Here is an 18,688-nt window from a genome sequence, read left to right on the forward strand (position 1 = left end):
CAGAGATGCATGATATGGTAGTGAATATATTCCTTAGATAAAATGGAATGTGAAGGACTTGGATTAGAAAAAAAGCAGCCTGATGGATGAGTGCTAGAGAGCAGGATAAAAGTCAGACAAGACAGAAATAAGCCAGTAAGCTGGAGACAACAGCCTGACAGGTCTCCTGTGGCTTGGAATGTGCCACAGGATGGAAATTGGGCCCTAAAGTATAAATGAGAGACCCTCCAAGTGTCCTTTTCAGAGCACTCCTAGGACAGGCCTGAACATGAGCCCAGCTCTGCTGTATTGGAGCAGCTGTGGAATTGCACAGATCCAGCGAGAAGGTCCCTGCAGGGAGATGTCCATCCCACTCTGACCCTGGGGGATGGCAGGAGTCCCATGGCTTCATGCCAGCCCCTCCTGTGCCACCATCTGCATTTCTCCTGCCACCAACTTTTTTAGGAATTTTTTCCAGGAATTTTTTCTTTTCAAAACCATGCCTGTACAACCTGGCCCTGCTCACTCATGAGAGCCCTGCCTGTGGGCTCTCTATCCCTGCTCTTTCCTGCTTCAGGCTGTGGCCAGTGCAGTTCCAACTTCAGCCTCAGTTTCTTCACTTCCTTCTTCTGAAGAGCTGAAACAATGCTGTACTTCATCCTGCTTGTCCATATGCACATCCTCAGAAAAAGATGTTTAAATTGTCTCAGGGGCACTGTGTGATTGGGGAGGATACAAACCATTTCAGTAGCAGCATAAAAAACTAATTTGGACAATTTTAATGGGAAGAGTAAGGATATTCCTTGAAAAGTAGTCCTGATGACATCTTTCTGCAATGGAATCAATGAAAATGAAAGGGTTTAAAATTCAATTTCCAGATTTTCTGGATTTAATGTAGACTGTGAGAAGTCTCTAATTGTTCAGCAAAGCCCAAATAGATTCTCCCTTCTGTATCTCAGACACTCATTTTAAATTTCATACTGAAAAAACCCCTCTAACTTAATTTTCTGTTAATATATTGCAGAAGTTATTAAGACACTTTTAAATGACTATTCCCTGAAAAAACCCCAAACTGACCAACAAAATAAATAAATAACAAAAATCCCCCCAAACAAACCCAGACAAAAGAATTATTCCAGCTGTTTCCTTTTGCCTTTCTCTTGGCTTAGACAAGGTGTCTCTCAGCTTCCACGCTGACTCATGGGTCTCCAGATTTCCATTCCAGTTTCCAGCATAAATGATTTCCATCTTTCCCTCCTTTCAGAGAACCTTGGTGCTTAAGTTGCTTCTCAAACTGGTGGCAGGGCATCCACCTTCACAGGCCTGGCACTTGAGTGCTGCAAAAAAACTTCAGAGCTGCATTGGTCCTGCAGATCACCTGTAAGAAATGTGAGATTTATTCAGTACTTAAATAGACCTGCCAGTGATGGCTGAGGGCTGTGTTTCCCCCTACTGATGCTGTACAAGGGTTGTCAGAGATGCACAGGGCAAAGGAGAACAGTGGTTGAAGGGAACAGATTTCAGGCCATGTTTTCCAAACCTCCTAGCGAGGGAAAGGGAATATGGTGTGATAATACTTAGCAGGCTTGCAAGGAAAATTAGCAATTGCCTTTGAGAATATTTCCTTTAAAAAGAACCACAACCCTTGAATGTTACCCTTACTTACACATAAGGAGCTGATGGGACTCCCTGGAGATAAGTAAGCATATTTTATAATGTGAGAGGGGATGGAGAGCACTGGAATGAAGTAGCAGGGGAGGGGGGGTTTTGGGGATGGATCAAAGTGTTAAAGTGGAACAGTTGGAGTTGCCATTTCCCACATTGATGGTGCTGAGAATTGCATTGCAGCAAAGAGGCTCCAACGCTGCCTCAGACCATATCCTAGAAAATAGGAGGATAATTTCCTCATGAGCAGCCAGGCCTTCTGACTGAGCAGGGAGAGCCATACCCAGTGTAAGACTTCAACAGACCCTTCATGACTCCAGCCCTAAGTGATGTTTTTGAAAAGGAGTCAGAAAGGCCCCTCTTCCACACACAACACGGGATGTCCAAGTTGCTGTGGAGATGAGGCCACTGGAGAGAGCAACCCTCTGACACAACATGATGTAACACTTCAGTACTCTCATCTCTGTCAGTATTTTGTCTTTATTTGTAAAAGTTGTATAAAACGCCTTTCAAAATTGGTCTGGTGAAACGGGGAGGCTTTTCCAATGCCAGCAAGGTTTCTGTATAGGAATAACATAGCAAGACATAGATACACACCAAAACAACCAAGGGAGATAGCCAGGAAAGGCTGCCAACACAGCACTGACACCATGAAACTGTGCAGTGACATGAGCTCACTGCTGTCCACGCACTCCATCACAGAACTTCAGAACCACAACTCAGTAACCAGCCTCTTCACAGTGAAGAACAAAAATTCAGGAAAATTTACAAAAGCTACACTTCAAAATTTGAGACATTTTTAGAAAGGAGGAATGACACAATGCCAAAACCAGAAGCTGACAGCTTCACCTATTGCTACATATGGATGCTGACCACTTCCAAACTCCAAACTTTGCACCAGGCAAGTCTATTTCTAGAATAATGAAGAATGGAAGTTTAATGGCACCTACTGCTTTGCAAAAAAAGGTGCTGCAGGTCTTCAAGTAAAGCAAAAAGGCCTGTAGTAGTGTATAGGGCTACAGAGTGTAAAAGAGTCAGGCCTGCAGGCATGGCATTTTGTGGCAAAAGTGTGACTAGCACAGCCTCCTGGTTTTGAGGACACATTATGCATGAGTACTTTGATTGTAAGATGCTACTTCTGTGGGAGGAGGAAAACCACTTTGCTTATGTAAAAGTCATGGGAGAAAGGCAGGGAATCTCTCCTGTCAGCATAAAATCAGTTCAAAATTGTTCCTTTCTTAAAGGACTGTCCCTTTTGCATACCCCAGGGTCAGCAAAGTGAGCCAGATTTTTCCACAGTGTAGCTCAAATGATCTCTGCCCAGTTCACTCCAAAGACAGCTTTTGGCTGTAATCCTTGGCTTGACTTCAGTCATGTGTGACTTTCTTGCTGTTTCTGGCAAAGGAGCCAAAACCTGGAGCACACGTGCAGGACTGACTGCAAATGGCTCCTGTCAGGCTGCTGCAGCAGCTCTGTGCCTGCTCTGCACAGCTCCAAAACCAAGCTGGGCAGGCCAAGGCACCAGTGATCAAACTGGACAGCCTGAAGGAGGAAAGGAGAGAAAACAGCATACAGAGGCTGAATGGCTTTCAGCTCCTCAACAATACTGACAACACAAAATTAAGGCTGCTGCAAGCAGTTCTCTGTCCCTGCCTTGAAAACAACTAAATTTAGTAAATTTATTCTTGTTGAATGCATTTGCTTTTTCGCAGCAGTTAGCCAGCCACTGCAAACAATCTGCAATAGTATCTGAAAGGCAGCTGCTTTTATGGGATTATTCATAAACCTTCAGACCTCTTAGCCAGCTGTCACCTTTTCTTCACAGATTTTCCTATAGATCAGGAAACATGTTCTCAAGATTTGTCTGGTTCTGTCCTGGTACCAAACAAGGTGGGAGAGTTATTGCATTTGTTACATTAAAGAACAGGTAAGAGGGGAAGGATATTGTGGCTCAGGTCCATGCAAATGTGGTGTGGAGGAAACCTTGGCTCCATCTACTCACCTTGTCCCATGCCAGGCCTGTTACCAGTGGGCAAGAGCAGCAGGATAAGAAAGGGCAGAAGCCCTGTCCAAGGGCTTCCCACTAGTTCTGCCCAGCCTCTCTGACCACAGCTGCTTCCCAGGAGCTCAGAGGAGCCCTTGTAAAATTCTGTCTACTAAAACAAAACCCTTTGTCAGAATACTTTGCCTCACTAATTCCATAATACTCCCCAATCAGAAAATGTAGCTTATGTAGTAAGTCCTCCTGCATCATCTAAGTTATTCATCATGTGACTAAAGAAAGCTCTCTTTGCTGCAAGGAACTTTCTCTCCTTGGTCCTGGATATAGCACCAGCAGTTAAAACAGAGGTAAAGTTGCTCCAGAGTGGTGCAGCACTTCTACTGGAACACAGGAATAGGGCACTTGAGAGTTGTCTTCTCTCCCCCAGTCACACCTTGTTTCTGAAATGAGCTCTGCAAGCTCAAGCTTGCTGTTGTGTGGGGGCACTGCTCAAAAATGTGACCTGGTCCTCTGTGGGCTCAGGTGATCCAAAGAAGAAGTGAGTGTTGCCTGCTGTGCTGGATTGTGGCCCTGTGTTCCTGAATTTATTTAGAACTATAGGTCATGAAATCACAGTTTTGCTCGATCCTCCTTCCAAAACACTGCCATGCTGAATTTCCTAAACATGCTATGCTTGTCCTCAAAGGAGGGAGGCCCTTCCCAGAATTCAGCTTCCTGAAACAAGTACTATACACATAAAGATGTAAAACAGTGTAACTTTTTGAGGGAATGAAAGGGAAAGCTTTGCTACCCGTTTACAAAACAGCACTACCTACCTTTTCTCTCTTTTTAAAATGGTAATCCTCTCACCAAAAAAAAAAAACAAAACCCTGAAACATTTTGTAATGTTACAGATTTCAATCCCATGGCACAAAGACCTGCTTCTGTGCACTGTTTTTAAACTTTCTGTTTTCATTGCAGTGATGACTAAATGGGAAAGTTATGCAGACAGCAATACAGCATAATCTACAGCAGTTCTATTGCTATGAACCGTGACAGCTATGACCAAAGATAAGGCAAACAAAAGTGAACTAAGGGGGAGTTTCTCCTCTGTCTCCTTTCCTCCACCTCTAAACCTGGGAGGGAAAAGGCAATATATTACAAGAGACAGCACTGAGCACTATACAAGCATACAAAACAGAGTAGATGGTTGGACAGATCACTGCAGAGGAATTTCTAAGCCAAATTTTACAAAAATGCACAATCCCTTTAAAAAATAATCAGTATACAATCACAATGCAAAAGGACATAAAGGGGCTTTTTCTGAATTCCACATATTCTGGCCACTCTTCCCTCCTATTCCTCATAAGTCCCTTTTTGCAAGCTCTGGGAAGTCCAGTTGCACATCCTCACACAGTAAGTGAATGGATGTCTAATACTGTTAATTTATGAGATCCTGGAGCTCCTCATCAGTCAGCTCATTGACTTCCATGATCTTTTTCAAGTGTTCCATGTACCGGGCATGGTCTTGCAAAAAGTGTGGCACCCTCATGTTCTCAATCACAGCCAATCCCTTCAGGCGATCCACGTCCTCATAGGAGATCTGTAAGGAAGGACAGGGGTCAATTTAGCAGTACAGTCCCATTGCCTCTCTGCTGTTGCTGCTATAAATTCTCTCCTGTAAATGAGAAAATGTTTCAGAGCAGGAGAATTTAAAACCTTGGAGAAGCGTTTGGAAACATGAGCAACTCTGCGCTTCAGTGGAAGATGCAAAAGAAGTGTAAATTTAGCAAATGCCTTCATAATTCCTGATTCTGTTTTGATTCAATCAGTGAACAGACTTGTAGGAATGTGAATGAGAATCATCTATAGCAGCTGCAGGAATAGAGAGGGAAAGCATGGAGCACACGTGAGTCTTGGAATGTCTTCTCAAAAAGGCAGTAAGATTTACAAGAGAATGGAAAAAACGCTGTGCAAAAGCCTAAGGAACTAAAAAGTGAAGGCAGCACAGGCATGGCACAGGAAACAGTTTGGGAAATGCATGGTGCCAGCTCACCTGAACTTTGCTGTTTCATTTTCATGAGTAAATGTGCTTATGCAAAGCTAAATTAAAATGCATCTCTAGTAACTAACTACAGCATGAACAATACCCTAAGCACCCCAGTTTTAGGTTGTTTCCTCATTCAATAGTGGAGTGCACACTGGGTTTGCCTCATGCCATCAGAGCCTTCTGGGTATTGGTGCTGAACTCTCATTTTGCAGCTATTAGAGGATCTGGTAGCTTTCTTCCCTAAGGAAAATTGGTATTTCTATCTTCATAGTCTTATGATTCTAAAAGCTAGGACTTCAAATCACAATAGCTCAAGATGATGTGAATGGTAGTCTGGAAGGGATGACTGCTTTGGCTGGGCACAAGCTGCCATGGGAGCAGAGAGCAGGACTCCTTGGGCAGCTGTCCAGTGTGATGAAATCTGTGTGGTTGTCACTTTGTCTCCAAGCTGTGTGTTCTGGGCACCCTGCAGACAGCAGCATATGCTCTGGCAATGCCCCCAGCCTTGCTGTGCTTCACACAAGCTTTGTGCCAGGTGGCTTGAGTGGAGCCTGCTCCTTCCAACCTTTTTGCCCCATGTTGCCCCTAAGGAGCTGAGCCCTTTAGGGCCTGGTTTTCCTGGAAGCAGCCTGCCCTTTTGGCAGGTGATGGTTTCTACTCAGCAGCGATTGAAGTGCACATGAAGGATTCACCAGTGTGCAAGGGGCAGGAAGGGCTTCCTGCAAAAACAGGACAGTGCAATCCAGACTGCACTAAACCTGATCCACGGGGACAGGTGCATATCTCAGCAATGATAACTGCAACAAAGCCCACAGGGAGAATCAATTTGCATCTCAGTACACAAGTGTGCTTTCCTAGTTGCAAGGACAAGATGCACCCAATTAAGAAAACAGACACCCATGCCCAGGCTTATTCAAGTCACCAAGATACTGCTGTTTGAAGACTGTGTGGCATTACACCTAATTAACTTACTTAGAAGTGGATAGAGAGGAGCTCCACAAAACCATACCATCTCTCAGTCTGGACACACAGCACCACATACAACTAAATTCTACCTCTTTTCCTGCCTAAAGAAAGAAAAAGGATCCTTCTCCCCTCATATTTATGTTCAGAGGTTTCTGTTACTGCTGCAAACAAGAAACATGCATCTATAATCTGAGATATGGTTTGAATGGGATGCATTTCCCCAGTCCTTGCAATTGTTAAAAAACTACCAAAGCTGACATCCTGAGGAGATCAAAAAAATAATCCCATCCTATGGTGGAAACAGGTTGCTTGCCTTGCCACATTTTATTGTCATTGCACTAGATAAAAAAGACTGAGGCTAAAACAGGCTTACTTATGCTCTTTGTAATGTGTTTGTGTGTTTCTCGGGAAACACAACAGTAGGTGATATTTTGCTGCTTTTACTTTTTCAAACTCTGGTAGTTTTCTAAACTCAAGAGCACCCAATATCTGCATTCTATTTCTCTTTGGCAATATTTGCATGCAATTACCATATGAATATTTTGCAGTGCTTCCTGTTTTTATGTCTTTCCTGTGAAGTTTTAAGACTGCTCCTTTTAAGAAGCACCTTTTCTCAGGTTTCAAGTGTTTCCCTCAGTCACTTCTGTGTGTTGAACAGTTTGCATGTATCCACACCACACTCTTCTACACTGTAAGTAATGTCAGAAGCAACAGGAAGGCAGGGCCTGGAAAATGTGCCAGCCAAGCTTAATACTCCCTTTGGAACAATATGATCCTCCCATTCCAACCTAAAAAATCCAAGTAAATCCCCCACTTAAAGTGGCGATAAATCACTAGCCTAGATCCCAGTGCAAGTTTTATGCTTCTCTCTTTCATGAGAAGATATATTGGAGAGGACTCAGTGAAGGGTCACTAAGATGATTGAGGCACTGGAGCATCCCTCCTGTGAGGAAAGGCTGAGAGCTGGAACTGTTTAGCCTGGAGAAAAGCAAGCTCACAGGAATCATCATTGTGTATAAACATGGGAATGGGGCTCTTCTCACCAGCACACACTGGCAGGGCAAGGGGCAGTGGGCACCAGTTAAAATGCATAAAATTCCATCTGAACAAAAAACACTTTTGTACAATGAGGGTGGAAAAACACTGGCACTGGCCACCCAGAGGGGTTATGGAGTCACCCTCAGTGGAGATATTCAATGTCCAACTGGACATGTTCCAGGGCAAACAGCTCTAGCTGACACTGCTTAAGCAGGAAAGTTGGACTAGAGAATGTTGAGATCTCTGCAGACCTCGATAATCTGTGATGCTGAGAACAGACATTGCCCTGATACACAAATTTCCAGCTTGACTGAAGATGTCTGAAGCTAAACCATTCAGAACACATTTTAAGATCCCTTGATTTTAAAAGTTGTAAAGTCAAGCACTTATAAATTATTATACTCCTAGAAATAAACTGCTTGTAGACCCTTAATGTGGGTGCCATGCAATGTGGATCATCTGTAATTTTTTGAGGAATGACTTAGTGTGTTTTTCAAGTGGCTTGACAACCTGCAGACTCCCTGAAGAGAGACAGGCATAAAGCAGTAAAGGAACTGTGTGTTCAGTGGTTTAGCAGGCAGAAGCTGTGTGGAGTTAAGCAGGCATAAAGCCCAAGGAAATTTCAGAGAAAAACTTGCAGACTTATTTGACAGTGAGATTGTATTTTCAAAGCTTCCTAACTTGGTTCAGCTACCTAAATAGCTCTTGCTTATCAATAAGGGTGATTCTGACAGTAAAGGGAAAACTCAAATGTGGACCAAAACCCTCTATCATAATATGCCCCTTCCCTTTATCACCCATTGATTGCTAAGTAGGCAGAAATGTTGGTATACCAGCTCTAAATTCAAGCTCAAGCCAATTTGACTCCCTGTTTATGTGAGTATGAACCCTGCTTAATGAACTGTGAAAGCTTAGCAATCCTTGGGTTTAGGAAGTGTGACAAAATTTCTGCACTTTTTCAGATGAGCTGAGAATGAACAAGCCATGATGTTAGTTAGAATGGACCTAAAATTCATTCTCAATTTGTGAATGCAGAAATATCATTATTCTGGGGGAAAAAAACCCTCATTTTTTAAAAACACCTGCCATCAATGAGAGAATTTTGAGATTAAATAGTCTTTGTGGTGGAAGGGGGTGCATTAATGTCAAATGGTTGGTTCCTTGTGTCATCTTTTAGTACCTGTCTTGTTTGGCCAAGGCAGTCTGTTGTACTGCAAGTCAGGTAGTATCCCGTAAAGGTAGGAAAGTCTGAGAACTATGACCATAAAATCTTAATCTGATAAGTGAAGAATGAGGTCAAGCTGATAGAAATTTTTAGGACCTCAAAATACTTGCAACTTGCACAGTGTAATTGAAGGTGCTGTGCAGAGCAGAGAATTCTAGATCAAAGTAAAAGCACGGTGACTCATAGTTCATTACAGGCAGGCTTGCTGAAATGATAAAACTGCACCCTTGGGAATAATGAGTTCAATCACCTTTCCAAGGGCTGTCAGAAGATGGAAATCAATGGATTCCCTGTATCTCAGGATTCGGAGGATGCCATCCAAGTACACCTGGTCCTTATTGAAACAGCCTGAAAGGAATGAAGATACATTGCACTCTATCAATGTTTGGTCAAGGCATGTTCTCAGAAGCCATTATGAGCAGAACAATTTTATTTTTAAAAACTAGATATTTATATCCCTGACTTTGAACACCTTTCCAAAAACTAGCTAGAAGGCAAAACCCACTAGCCAGAAAAAGAAATCAAACATAGAAGATAGGGCCTGTGAATAACCACAGGCAATGTTACATCTGTGGAAAGCAGGTCAAACTGTAAGTATGAACTTTTTCAAAGTTTTGCATTTATGTTCCATTTCCACCAAAAAATACAAAAATCCTTTACTGACTCAGCTTGAAGGTCTCACCGAAGAGCATTTTCAGCCTCGTTTTCCATAGCAGAATTCCTGAGACCCCATTTCAGAGAGTGTGGAGTCCGATTTTTCCCTTTTGCAAAGGTTTTACTGTGTGACATGATTAGGGAGCTCTGTGCATGTTCTGAAAGCCCCCCTGAAGTACAAAACAAGAGAAGACAAAGAGAGAACTCACCTGGCTGTGAGGTGTCAGTCCACCCTCTCTTGGCCCGTACGCAGTAATCCCACCTAGTGTTGGGGTCCTTGACAAATTTGCCCACATCCTGGAAAAGCTGACTGAAGGACATTTGGCTGGCCTGGTACACCGTGTAGTAGAGCAGGGCAGCTCTCCAAAGGAAAGGGTCTTTGCGGAACAGGACGCTGTGAATGCTCGCTAGCCCCTCTTCTGTGGGGTTGATTGGCTTTAACCCGTGTTTCCTGCGGCCGTTGCGGTTGCACCAAGGCTGGCTGTTGTTGTTGAAACCCCGAAAGTAATGAGTTCCTGAAAAAAAAAAAAAAAAAAAAAAGAGGAATCTGGCACTTAGAAAAGTAGGAACCTGGCACTTAAACATGTTAATCATCCAATGATTAACAAAAAGTTATAAAATATATAAGGAGATACCCATTTCAGAACTCTGAGCTGGTAGGACTGGGCACTGGGAAAAGTGATGACTTCAGTTGTGTCTACAACAGACTATTTTGTCAGAGATATATATACCATGCAAATATTCACCTGCTGACTGCAAGTGAAACTCCTGAAAATGCTTAAGTAATGCAATTATCAGGAGGACTTGACTTCCTAAATCTGTGAAAAGGAATTTTCGGAAGTCTAACAAGCTGAATTGTATCTGGCATAGGCTAGGCATTGTAGGGGAACAGCAGGAAGGAAAATCAAAGTAAAAGGGCAGAAATGTTGCCTCCTGAAGGTGATTAAACAGCACTACTGCAGCCTTGGAAGATGCTATGTCCCCTAAAATGTGAGTAACAGTGGTTCTAGGCAATTGCAAGGTTTACTCTTCAGTTGCTATTCAGGCACTAGACAAGTTTATCAATATTTTAAGTACTTTGTTGAAACAGATGCACTGAAAAATTTGTAGAAATTTTCCACAGGGCTGGGCCAACCTTGTGTAATGCAAAATCACAGCAATTTTACACCAGTTTAAGGATCACCGGGTCAATTCTTGATACCTAAAGCATACCTACATTTGCAAGCAGTGCAGCGTGACAGACGCAGGTTTGTAAAGTGACATGGCTGGAGCCGAGGTTGAACAGTCACACTATTTTTATTTCCTTTTTTTAACTCTAGAGTAGTTAAAAAAATTGCTCTAATGAGCAAAATGTCCTTAAGCAATGACAGCACAGAAGGTATGCCCTGGAGCAGAGCCTCTGGGCTAGCATCATCTGAAAGGATTACTCTCTTTCTGCTCCAAGAATCCTTTGGCATGGGAACTTCAGTGCTGTAAGTGGGACTGGCTGGTAAGCTTACTTTGAAAGCTTCCTCTGGATGTGACCTAAAATGCTAGTGTCCATGAACCCTAGGAATCCTTTTCAATGGGTTTCTCCTTGCCTTTAGGGAAAGAGAAGGTTTCTCTTCCCTTTAGCACATCTCCAGCACAGGCTGTTTGGATAGGGATGTTCCCTCCTTGTGTACCTGTCCAGTGCCTGGCCCACTGTCGGTTTCTCGGCTGTTTTATGGCCTGGAAAGGCTCGGGGATGGCCTTGGGCAGCCCGCGCTCCAAAGGACGAGAAGAGGCTTCAGGTGTTTTCTCGGTCTTCAGTGTTTATTAGTTATTTATCTAAAAGATTTTCTCTCGGCCCAACAGAGGTCTGCACAGCAAGCCAGCCATGGGCACACTGAGAGCCCCCGGGGCGGTCACCTATCTTTATACTCAAAACTACGTATACAATATTTACCTATTTTCCCCAATACCTTTCACCCTTATTGACCAGTACACCTTTAGTAATAACCAATCCCAAAGTGCCAACATCACCACAGAAGATGGAGGCCAAGAAGAAGAAGAAGAAGGACAGGACACGCCCCAATTCCTCCATCTTACTTCTCTAGACCCCCCTGTACAGAAATCTTAAACCCTGTGTTTCACACTCTAATTAACTTATCCCTTCACCATTTACCCCAGTGAGATCCTCCCATCCTCATACAGGTGTCATCTCCTGTGTAGGATCAAAGTCCAGCTACCAGACGCTTCTGGCAACATTCCAGGACCTCTGAGCCCCCCAAGGGTGGTCTCGGTCACTCTGCACATCAGTCCTGAGGTGCTGAGATCCCACAGCCCACCACTGTGCCATAGGTAAGAATGCATGCAAGTACTCCCCAGTGCCTGCAGCAGGGGTGTGATGCTCATACCAATCTCGTGTCTCAGCATGCCCTCCAGCCAGTGCTCGCGCGCGGTGGAGACATTGATGGTGAGAGTGGGGCGGCCATTCACCACCGTCATGGAGGCTCGCGACAGCAGGTCCTCCGTGAGATGGACCACGATCTGGAGAGGAGAGAGTTCAGGCAGAACTGAAAAGCTCTCTTTTCACTCCTGATCCTGCTTTTTCCTCTGGCTCTTCCATTATTTCATGTCTCTTTGGTCCCTTACCCTCCACAACTCTATCTTGCGATCAGCGGTCACCTGAGAGAGCCTTCGGAATGAGTTTATCCTGCTCACCTGGGCTACTGACAGAAGCTCAGACTTTATGGGGTGAGTAAGGGTGAACATAGACCAAAGTAAGACTGAAAAATTTAGTATGGGAACACTGACTAGACTCAGAGGGCAGGGAGCAATTGCATGCACAATAAATTAGAGAAAATACCAGTTTTTGACCTGTGTTGAATTATCTTAGTATTACTGAGAACTGAAAAATACTAGACAAGAACACATAAATTGACTAGGTATCGATATAATTAGTTGTCTGAATGCATTTCAGTTGCAATTCTAAAGCCACTTGAATGAGAGAGGGAAATACTGTGTACATTTTCTCCTGTTACATGAAATATTGAAATACTGGCATTGTTTTGTTCTACACAGCAGAATAGCTCTTGCTTTCCTGTTCTCTCTTGGAAAACTGGTAATAAAAACAAAAACTGGCAGAGAAGGAAACTAATGCATATTGATGTATTATTTGACTTAAAAAAGCCTTTTTAAACAAGTGACTGCGAGGGAAAAGTGAAACTCTTTGTTAAAGACTAAGCACCTTTCCCTCTTCATGTAAAGCCTAATGGAACAGTACTGCTCAGAAGAGTACAAGGGAGACAACTTTAAAGAAAGATTACTTTTTTAGTATCCAAAAAAAAAGGACCCAGAGATCAAAGGCATGAATATAACACCTCCCTGTACTCAAAACTCACCCTCAGCTTCAAGTTCAACAGCAAACCATCAGTCCCACAAAACTTGCATTTAAGAGGCAGGAAAAAAGGTAAATCCCAAAGCATTTAGATTTAAAGGACAAGTGCCACTTAGCTTTATTAACACCTCTTCAGCTGAAGAGAGTATTTTAATATTTTAGACCATCCTAAGCATGAAGTATTAACCCCATTTTCACAGAAAAAGTGAAGCATTTCATTAAGAAGGACATGGGCTGCTGGATGAGGATGTATGATCCAGTTGCCATGAAGTCAAACCAGGCCAAAAATGAAGAGGGAGATAAAAGTACAAGAAAAGACAAAACATACATTTTTTTCTGCTTGCTCTAAACTGTAGTTTATTAATCCCATGCTTATAAACCCAGGTAAAGTCTGGTTACCACTGTCAAATCATTATCTCACAAAAATGTGTGATGAGTTTGGCAGTTTCTTCTAATAATATTATGTTTACCAATTAAACCTAGGTTCTGGGAAATTAATTTTTGCCTTATGATTCCAGACTCCTCCTGATCACTGCCAGTGATCTCATCCAAGTCTTTGACTCTGTCATCTGATGATTTCATTTGGATTAATCCCTTTTTTATACATTCAATTTCATCTGACTTTTCCAAGCAATTTCATGTAACTTCATCAAACTAGTCTTCTAAAATTCTGAATATAGAAAATAAGGTTTTTTTTCCACAGGGCTCTAAAAATTAGATGGTTAAAGCCAGGAAAAAACAGCACTTAAACCAACTCAACAAGTTCTTTCAGACATTTTTATTCACTTATGTCACTTTCATTTGTGTTGCTTCGTATAAATCACTCTCTTGGGCTGCTGCTTATTTTTCTTGGCCTTTTCTTAACTCTTTCCTTTGGTGTAAATAATTTGATACAGGAGAACAGATGGCAGAACTGATGAATAAATGGAAATGTGCTGGTCTCCAAGTAGCTGAAAAAAGAAGGGAAGGAAGGGTGTCGTTCTTGGGTACTCCCAAAAGAAGAGAATTTAAGAACAAGCATATATGAACCAGGAAACAGGCTCAGAGAGATGACTGAAGCCTTCACAATGAATGTGTGTCGTTTCAATTGTTCACACATTAGAGTGGGCTTAGCTCTGAGAAAAGTATGATGTAAGGAATATTCTTGTGATTATGGAGGAAAGGCCTCCCAGATGGTCTCTTGGGTCCATCCAATGTCTAAGGTCTGTCCACACAAGTGTTTCTTTCCTGATCCAGGGCAGGACTTACCTCACCAAGACAGCCTTCTTTCACCATGTACTTCCTGACGTGATTCCAGATACGACTTTTGGTCAGCAAGCTGCCTCCAGTGGCCTGTTCAAATTTTTCATAGCTCCCATATTTCTGCAATGTCCGCTTCATAATGTTAATGGACTATAAAATGAAAAAAACAGCGAATATCAGGGCAGTAAGATCCCCATGCCAGACTGACACTTGTAATCTTTCTCTCCTTCTCAATCTCTCTTTTTTCCTTAGTTTAAAATCCTCCTTTTCTTAACTCACTGGCAGTCTCACTAACAGGCTGTACTCATTTAATACATGCCGACACGCTCCACAATGAATTTATGCCATCTTCAGATGTACATTAATGCCAAAGTACTGAAAAAATATTCTGATCAACTCATCTTAGTCCCACATACATCAGTGTGATGATTAGATGATTATCAGTCTAGTGAAATAATACCTATTTTCTCTTTAATTTTGGCAATGTTGCACAACTGCCTTGTAAAACAGATGTAACAGGTCTCCAGGACATTTGCAGTTTGACAGCTTGTTTCTTTTTATGTTTTTCCAAAAAATTTGAAAAAGATCAACTATTACTATCATCTCGCTTCATTTCTTGGCATGTTCTAATTTAAGAACACTGATTAAGCAGATGTGTAACTATAATTTTAACAATAATATCTCTACCAAAAATGTCTCCTTACAATAAAATCCCTTGTACCATGGGTGTCTGGGTGAGAAAGGAGGAGAGAGAGCAGGAACTTTTATTTACAGAACTTTCATTTAAACTTTTCATTTAAACCACAGTACTTTTTTAAAACCCCCCAAAATGAAGGCCTATTTCATGAGATAAATAGAGCAGTACCAACAATTTCCCTATGAATTGCTGCTAGAAGAAGTTCCCTTGAGCAAAGCTCAGCACAATGCCCATAACCATGATCTGGACTATGCATATTGAAGATTTTATTGATGGGGTGTGAAATGCTCATCCCTAGTTATCTTCTTTCCAGCACATCATTACATACCTTAAAAGAAAATGTGGTATGGAATAACTCCTTTCCCTGCAACAGTCCAGCTACAGGGAATAGTTTTTTTCAGAGACTTGATAAGAGAAGCTCCTGGCACTACCTTAAAAAATTAATGTTCTTGCTAAGAAAATACCACTAACATTAAAAGGTGAAAATCTTGTAGACTGAATCTCTTTTTACACTATACACTTATATCCCTTCATAAATGCATTTGTCTACAGCTATGTAAATTCTGACATTGGCAGGTTGACTGATTTTTCACAAAAATTGGATTAATTTTTTATCTTTCACAGCTACCAACAATCCTTCTCTAATGTTTTTCAAGTTGAAACTAATCAACCCTGAGTAATTGATACTGAAACCCACAAATGACAGCTAGACATATCCTTAAAGTCTAATAGCTCTTTGATGAAGGAGATGTCACTTACCTGAATGCCAAAGAAACATTGCACCTAATGATCAGTATTTCTTTGTCTTGTATCTTTTTCCAAACCAGTTTTTTTCCCTATAAACTTTTTAAAATTACCTATGAATTTTAACTTCTCAAAACATTGTCTGTTTTATAATTCTTTTAGTGTCTGCACATTCTGAGGCATTTGCCTGACTTATACAAAATTCTTGGTTAAAGAAGCAAGCTAAATATTCCCACCCTTTTCCCAGAAAGTTTATTCTCAGCCAGCAGCCTGAACAATTCATGATAACAGTTCTTCAGTCTCCTTTGCCAGGTGCCAGATCCTTAAGATATTTATGTCACCTACTAGTTGTTTGGAATATTGGGTTTCTATGAACAATTAATTAACTTCATTTGTTCACTCTGGAAGAAGCCATCTGTCAATCAACCTTCCAGCATGAAATTTGTCTTCACAACTTGTTGATGTTAAATTTCAATTAAATCTACAGGACTAAACACTAAGTACCCACTTAAATTCTAGGATGCCTAAATTTGTTTGAAATGAACTCAGAGGTGACCTTATAACTCTCTACAACTCCCTGAAAGGTGGCTGTAGTCAGGTGGGGGTTGGTCTCTTTCTCCAGGCAGCAACTGACAGAACCAGAGGACACAGTCTCAAGGTGCATCCGGGGAAATACAGGCTGGATATTAGGAAGAATTTTTTACAGAAAGGGTGATAAAGTTCTGGAATGGTCTGCCCAGGGAGGTGGTGGAGTCACCATCCCTGGATGTGTTTAAGGAAAGACTGGATGTGGCACTCAGTGCCATGGTTTAGTTGAGGTGTGAGGGAATGGGTTTGACTCAATGATCTTTATAAGGTCTCTTCCAGCCTAGTGGTTCTGTGAAGTCTGTGAAATCTCAGAGGACTCTCCAACCTTAGCTGGAGTGCAGGCGTTTTCTAAAACCACCTCATCACAATGAACAGTGAGAAAATGAGCACTGAACACATCAAACCTCCTGCCTGGCTGTCTGTAACAGCAAAGTCCCTGGAGCTGAGACCTCTGGGCTACAGAAGGCAGCATGATTTTGGGAGTCAGGAGACCCAAGTTCTAACTCTTCCTAACCTTCCTGGGCTATTGAAACTTTCCTAAATGCTGTGAGACACTTGAATCAACAACACAATACAAACAGCAGGTTCTCAGACACAGGTCCTCCTCAAGAAACACAGACCCACTCCAACCTCTCCTACCTCAACCTGACAGAGTTCACAGCTTCAAGGGGAAACTTCTTCATGTGCCACACTAGGTAACCCACATCCTGCCATTCCATCCACATCCAGATATGTGTTGCAAGTTTGAGCTCCTGCATACTGAGAAAGTTGTTAAGCTTAAACCTCCTCTTTGCTGAACAGATATTCAGAGATTACTAAGAAGGGTGCTCACCCCTATATCACCTTCTCTCTTGACTCTGTTTCAAGTGAAACAGAAAAAAGTCCCAAGAATTCTTTCCAAGTGGGCAGGTGTGGCTCTGGAAGCACTGAAACAACAGGGAGAGCCTTCACACACAGACACATTGCACACAAATCCCTAGGGAGTGGCAGATGGCCCTGACACTGGGGTGAGCCCCATCCCCAGTGATGCTCCTGGTTTGGACATTTCTTGCCACAACCACTCCTGCTGGGGGTGGTTCCAGAAGGGAAATGGTTTGGGAAATGTTTGGTTTCCAGGCACTGACTACAACACCAAGCCCTTAATTTGGGATTCTGCACCTGCCTCCAAGGTGAGATAACTCAGTCAGCTGTTGCAAGAACTTGCTGGGAAAGGGGAAAATCCAGACCAGCATGCCAGCTGCTGCCTACTGCAGCATCCAACTGTGAGCTAATTTTCCAGCCTCTGGACCAGCAGAACACTGGTACTGCTGCACTTCCTAAGGCCAAACTGTGAACTCTTCAGCAACAAGTGAAAAAATGGAAGAAAAGAAGAACTATGTGGCTGTACCAGGTTACTGGTTAGGAGTAATAATTCCTGTTCTTTTCAATATTACCTAAAATGTCTGCTTATCCCTCTGATCACTACCAAAGAGTGCCAAAAGACATAGCACTCGTAAGACAAACCCCCTTGCACAGCAAACTCTACTGATGCTCAAGAAAGCAATGACACAGAAGCACGAACAAGAGCAAGACAAGGCTGTTTCACTGAATGGATTAGGTTACGGTGGTGTTGGCTTTTTAGAACAAATTATTTACAGCCAAGTAGGTCTCTGAATCTCAAATCACCCTGTCCAGCAACTCAGCTCAATGGTTGAGAGTTATTGTAGAGATATGTACTGATAAGACTTCTTATGAGTAGTGTGAGGCAAGCAAGTCAGAGAAGGGTCCCAGTGATCCAGGAGACAGCTCCCTATTTGAGTCAGCTCATCCTACATTTAGTTCTGCTGCAAAGGAGTTGCAATCTCTGCTACAGATTTGTAAGACAGATAAGGTAGACACACACCATTGCTCTTCTTCCTGCATAACTTATCTGCTGGGGAGAAAAAAGCTTCCAAGGTGCATCATTAGGTAACATTTAGTACCAGGCTGAGCTTGTGAGTTTAATCAACAGCCATAAAATGGTGGCTGTTTGGGTCAAGAGGAATGGAGGGAGGAAGGTCAGTATCCATTTCTAGTCTGCTCAGGCTGTAGTATTTGGGGTTTTATTTAGTGTTTATAGGGGTTTTTCTTCTGCATGCTTGCTCTTAGTGGTATAATGGTCACATTTAAGTAATTTAGAGCTGGTAGAAATATTTTCAATTAAAAACTTTTAAATTACTTTGTAAAGAATTTGAAGTTAATACTCACTGGGTTTTTGTGTGAGACTGTGCTCTGAAGTAAAGCTATCTTCCCACTGTGGTATCACCAGAAGTGATCTATTAGTCCCTTCTAGGGGAAGAGAGCTGTTTGTGTCAGACCCTGAGAACCTGTGCCACTTGGATGGCCTGCCATGCTTTGTGTTATGTATTAGCACACCTTATCCATAAATCCTAGTTAGCAGGGGAATTTGTTACTAGTGCAGAATGAGGTGTTTTACAATTATGTGCTTTATACAGACAGTGTCGTGTCCTTGAATCTTC

General features: G+C 42.3%; 1 protein-coding gene across 1 annotated transcript in view; it reads right to left on the bottom strand.

Annotated features, from left to right (window-relative positions):
* Window positions 1-2,108: 2,108 nt before the first annotated feature.
* MATCAP2 (microtubule associated tyrosine carboxypeptidase 2) overlaps window positions 2,109-18,688 on the bottom strand; it is a 28,863-nt gene continuing 12,283 nt past the window's right edge. The window contains exons 3-7 of the mRNA XM_058038427.1: window positions 14,168-14,311; window positions 11,937-12,069; window positions 9,768-10,073; window positions 9,155-9,252; window positions 2,109-5,228 (exon numbers count right to left, since the gene is read on the bottom strand). Coding sequence (XP_057894410.1) covers window positions 5,067-5,228; window positions 9,155-9,252; window positions 9,768-10,073; window positions 11,937-12,069; window positions 14,168-14,311 — 843 coding nt within the window. The 3' untranslated portion in view covers window positions 2,109-5,066. The remainder of the gene's footprint in view (window positions 5,229-9,154; window positions 9,253-9,767; window positions 10,074-11,936; window positions 12,070-14,167; window positions 14,312-18,688) is intronic.

This window comes from Melospiza georgiana, chromosome 1 (genome assembly GCF_028018845.1).
Source record: "Melospiza georgiana isolate bMelGeo1 chromosome 1, bMelGeo1.pri, whole genome shotgun sequence".
NCBI classification, from domain to species: Eukaryota; Metazoa; Chordata; class Aves; order Passeriformes; family Passerellidae; genus Melospiza; species Melospiza georgiana.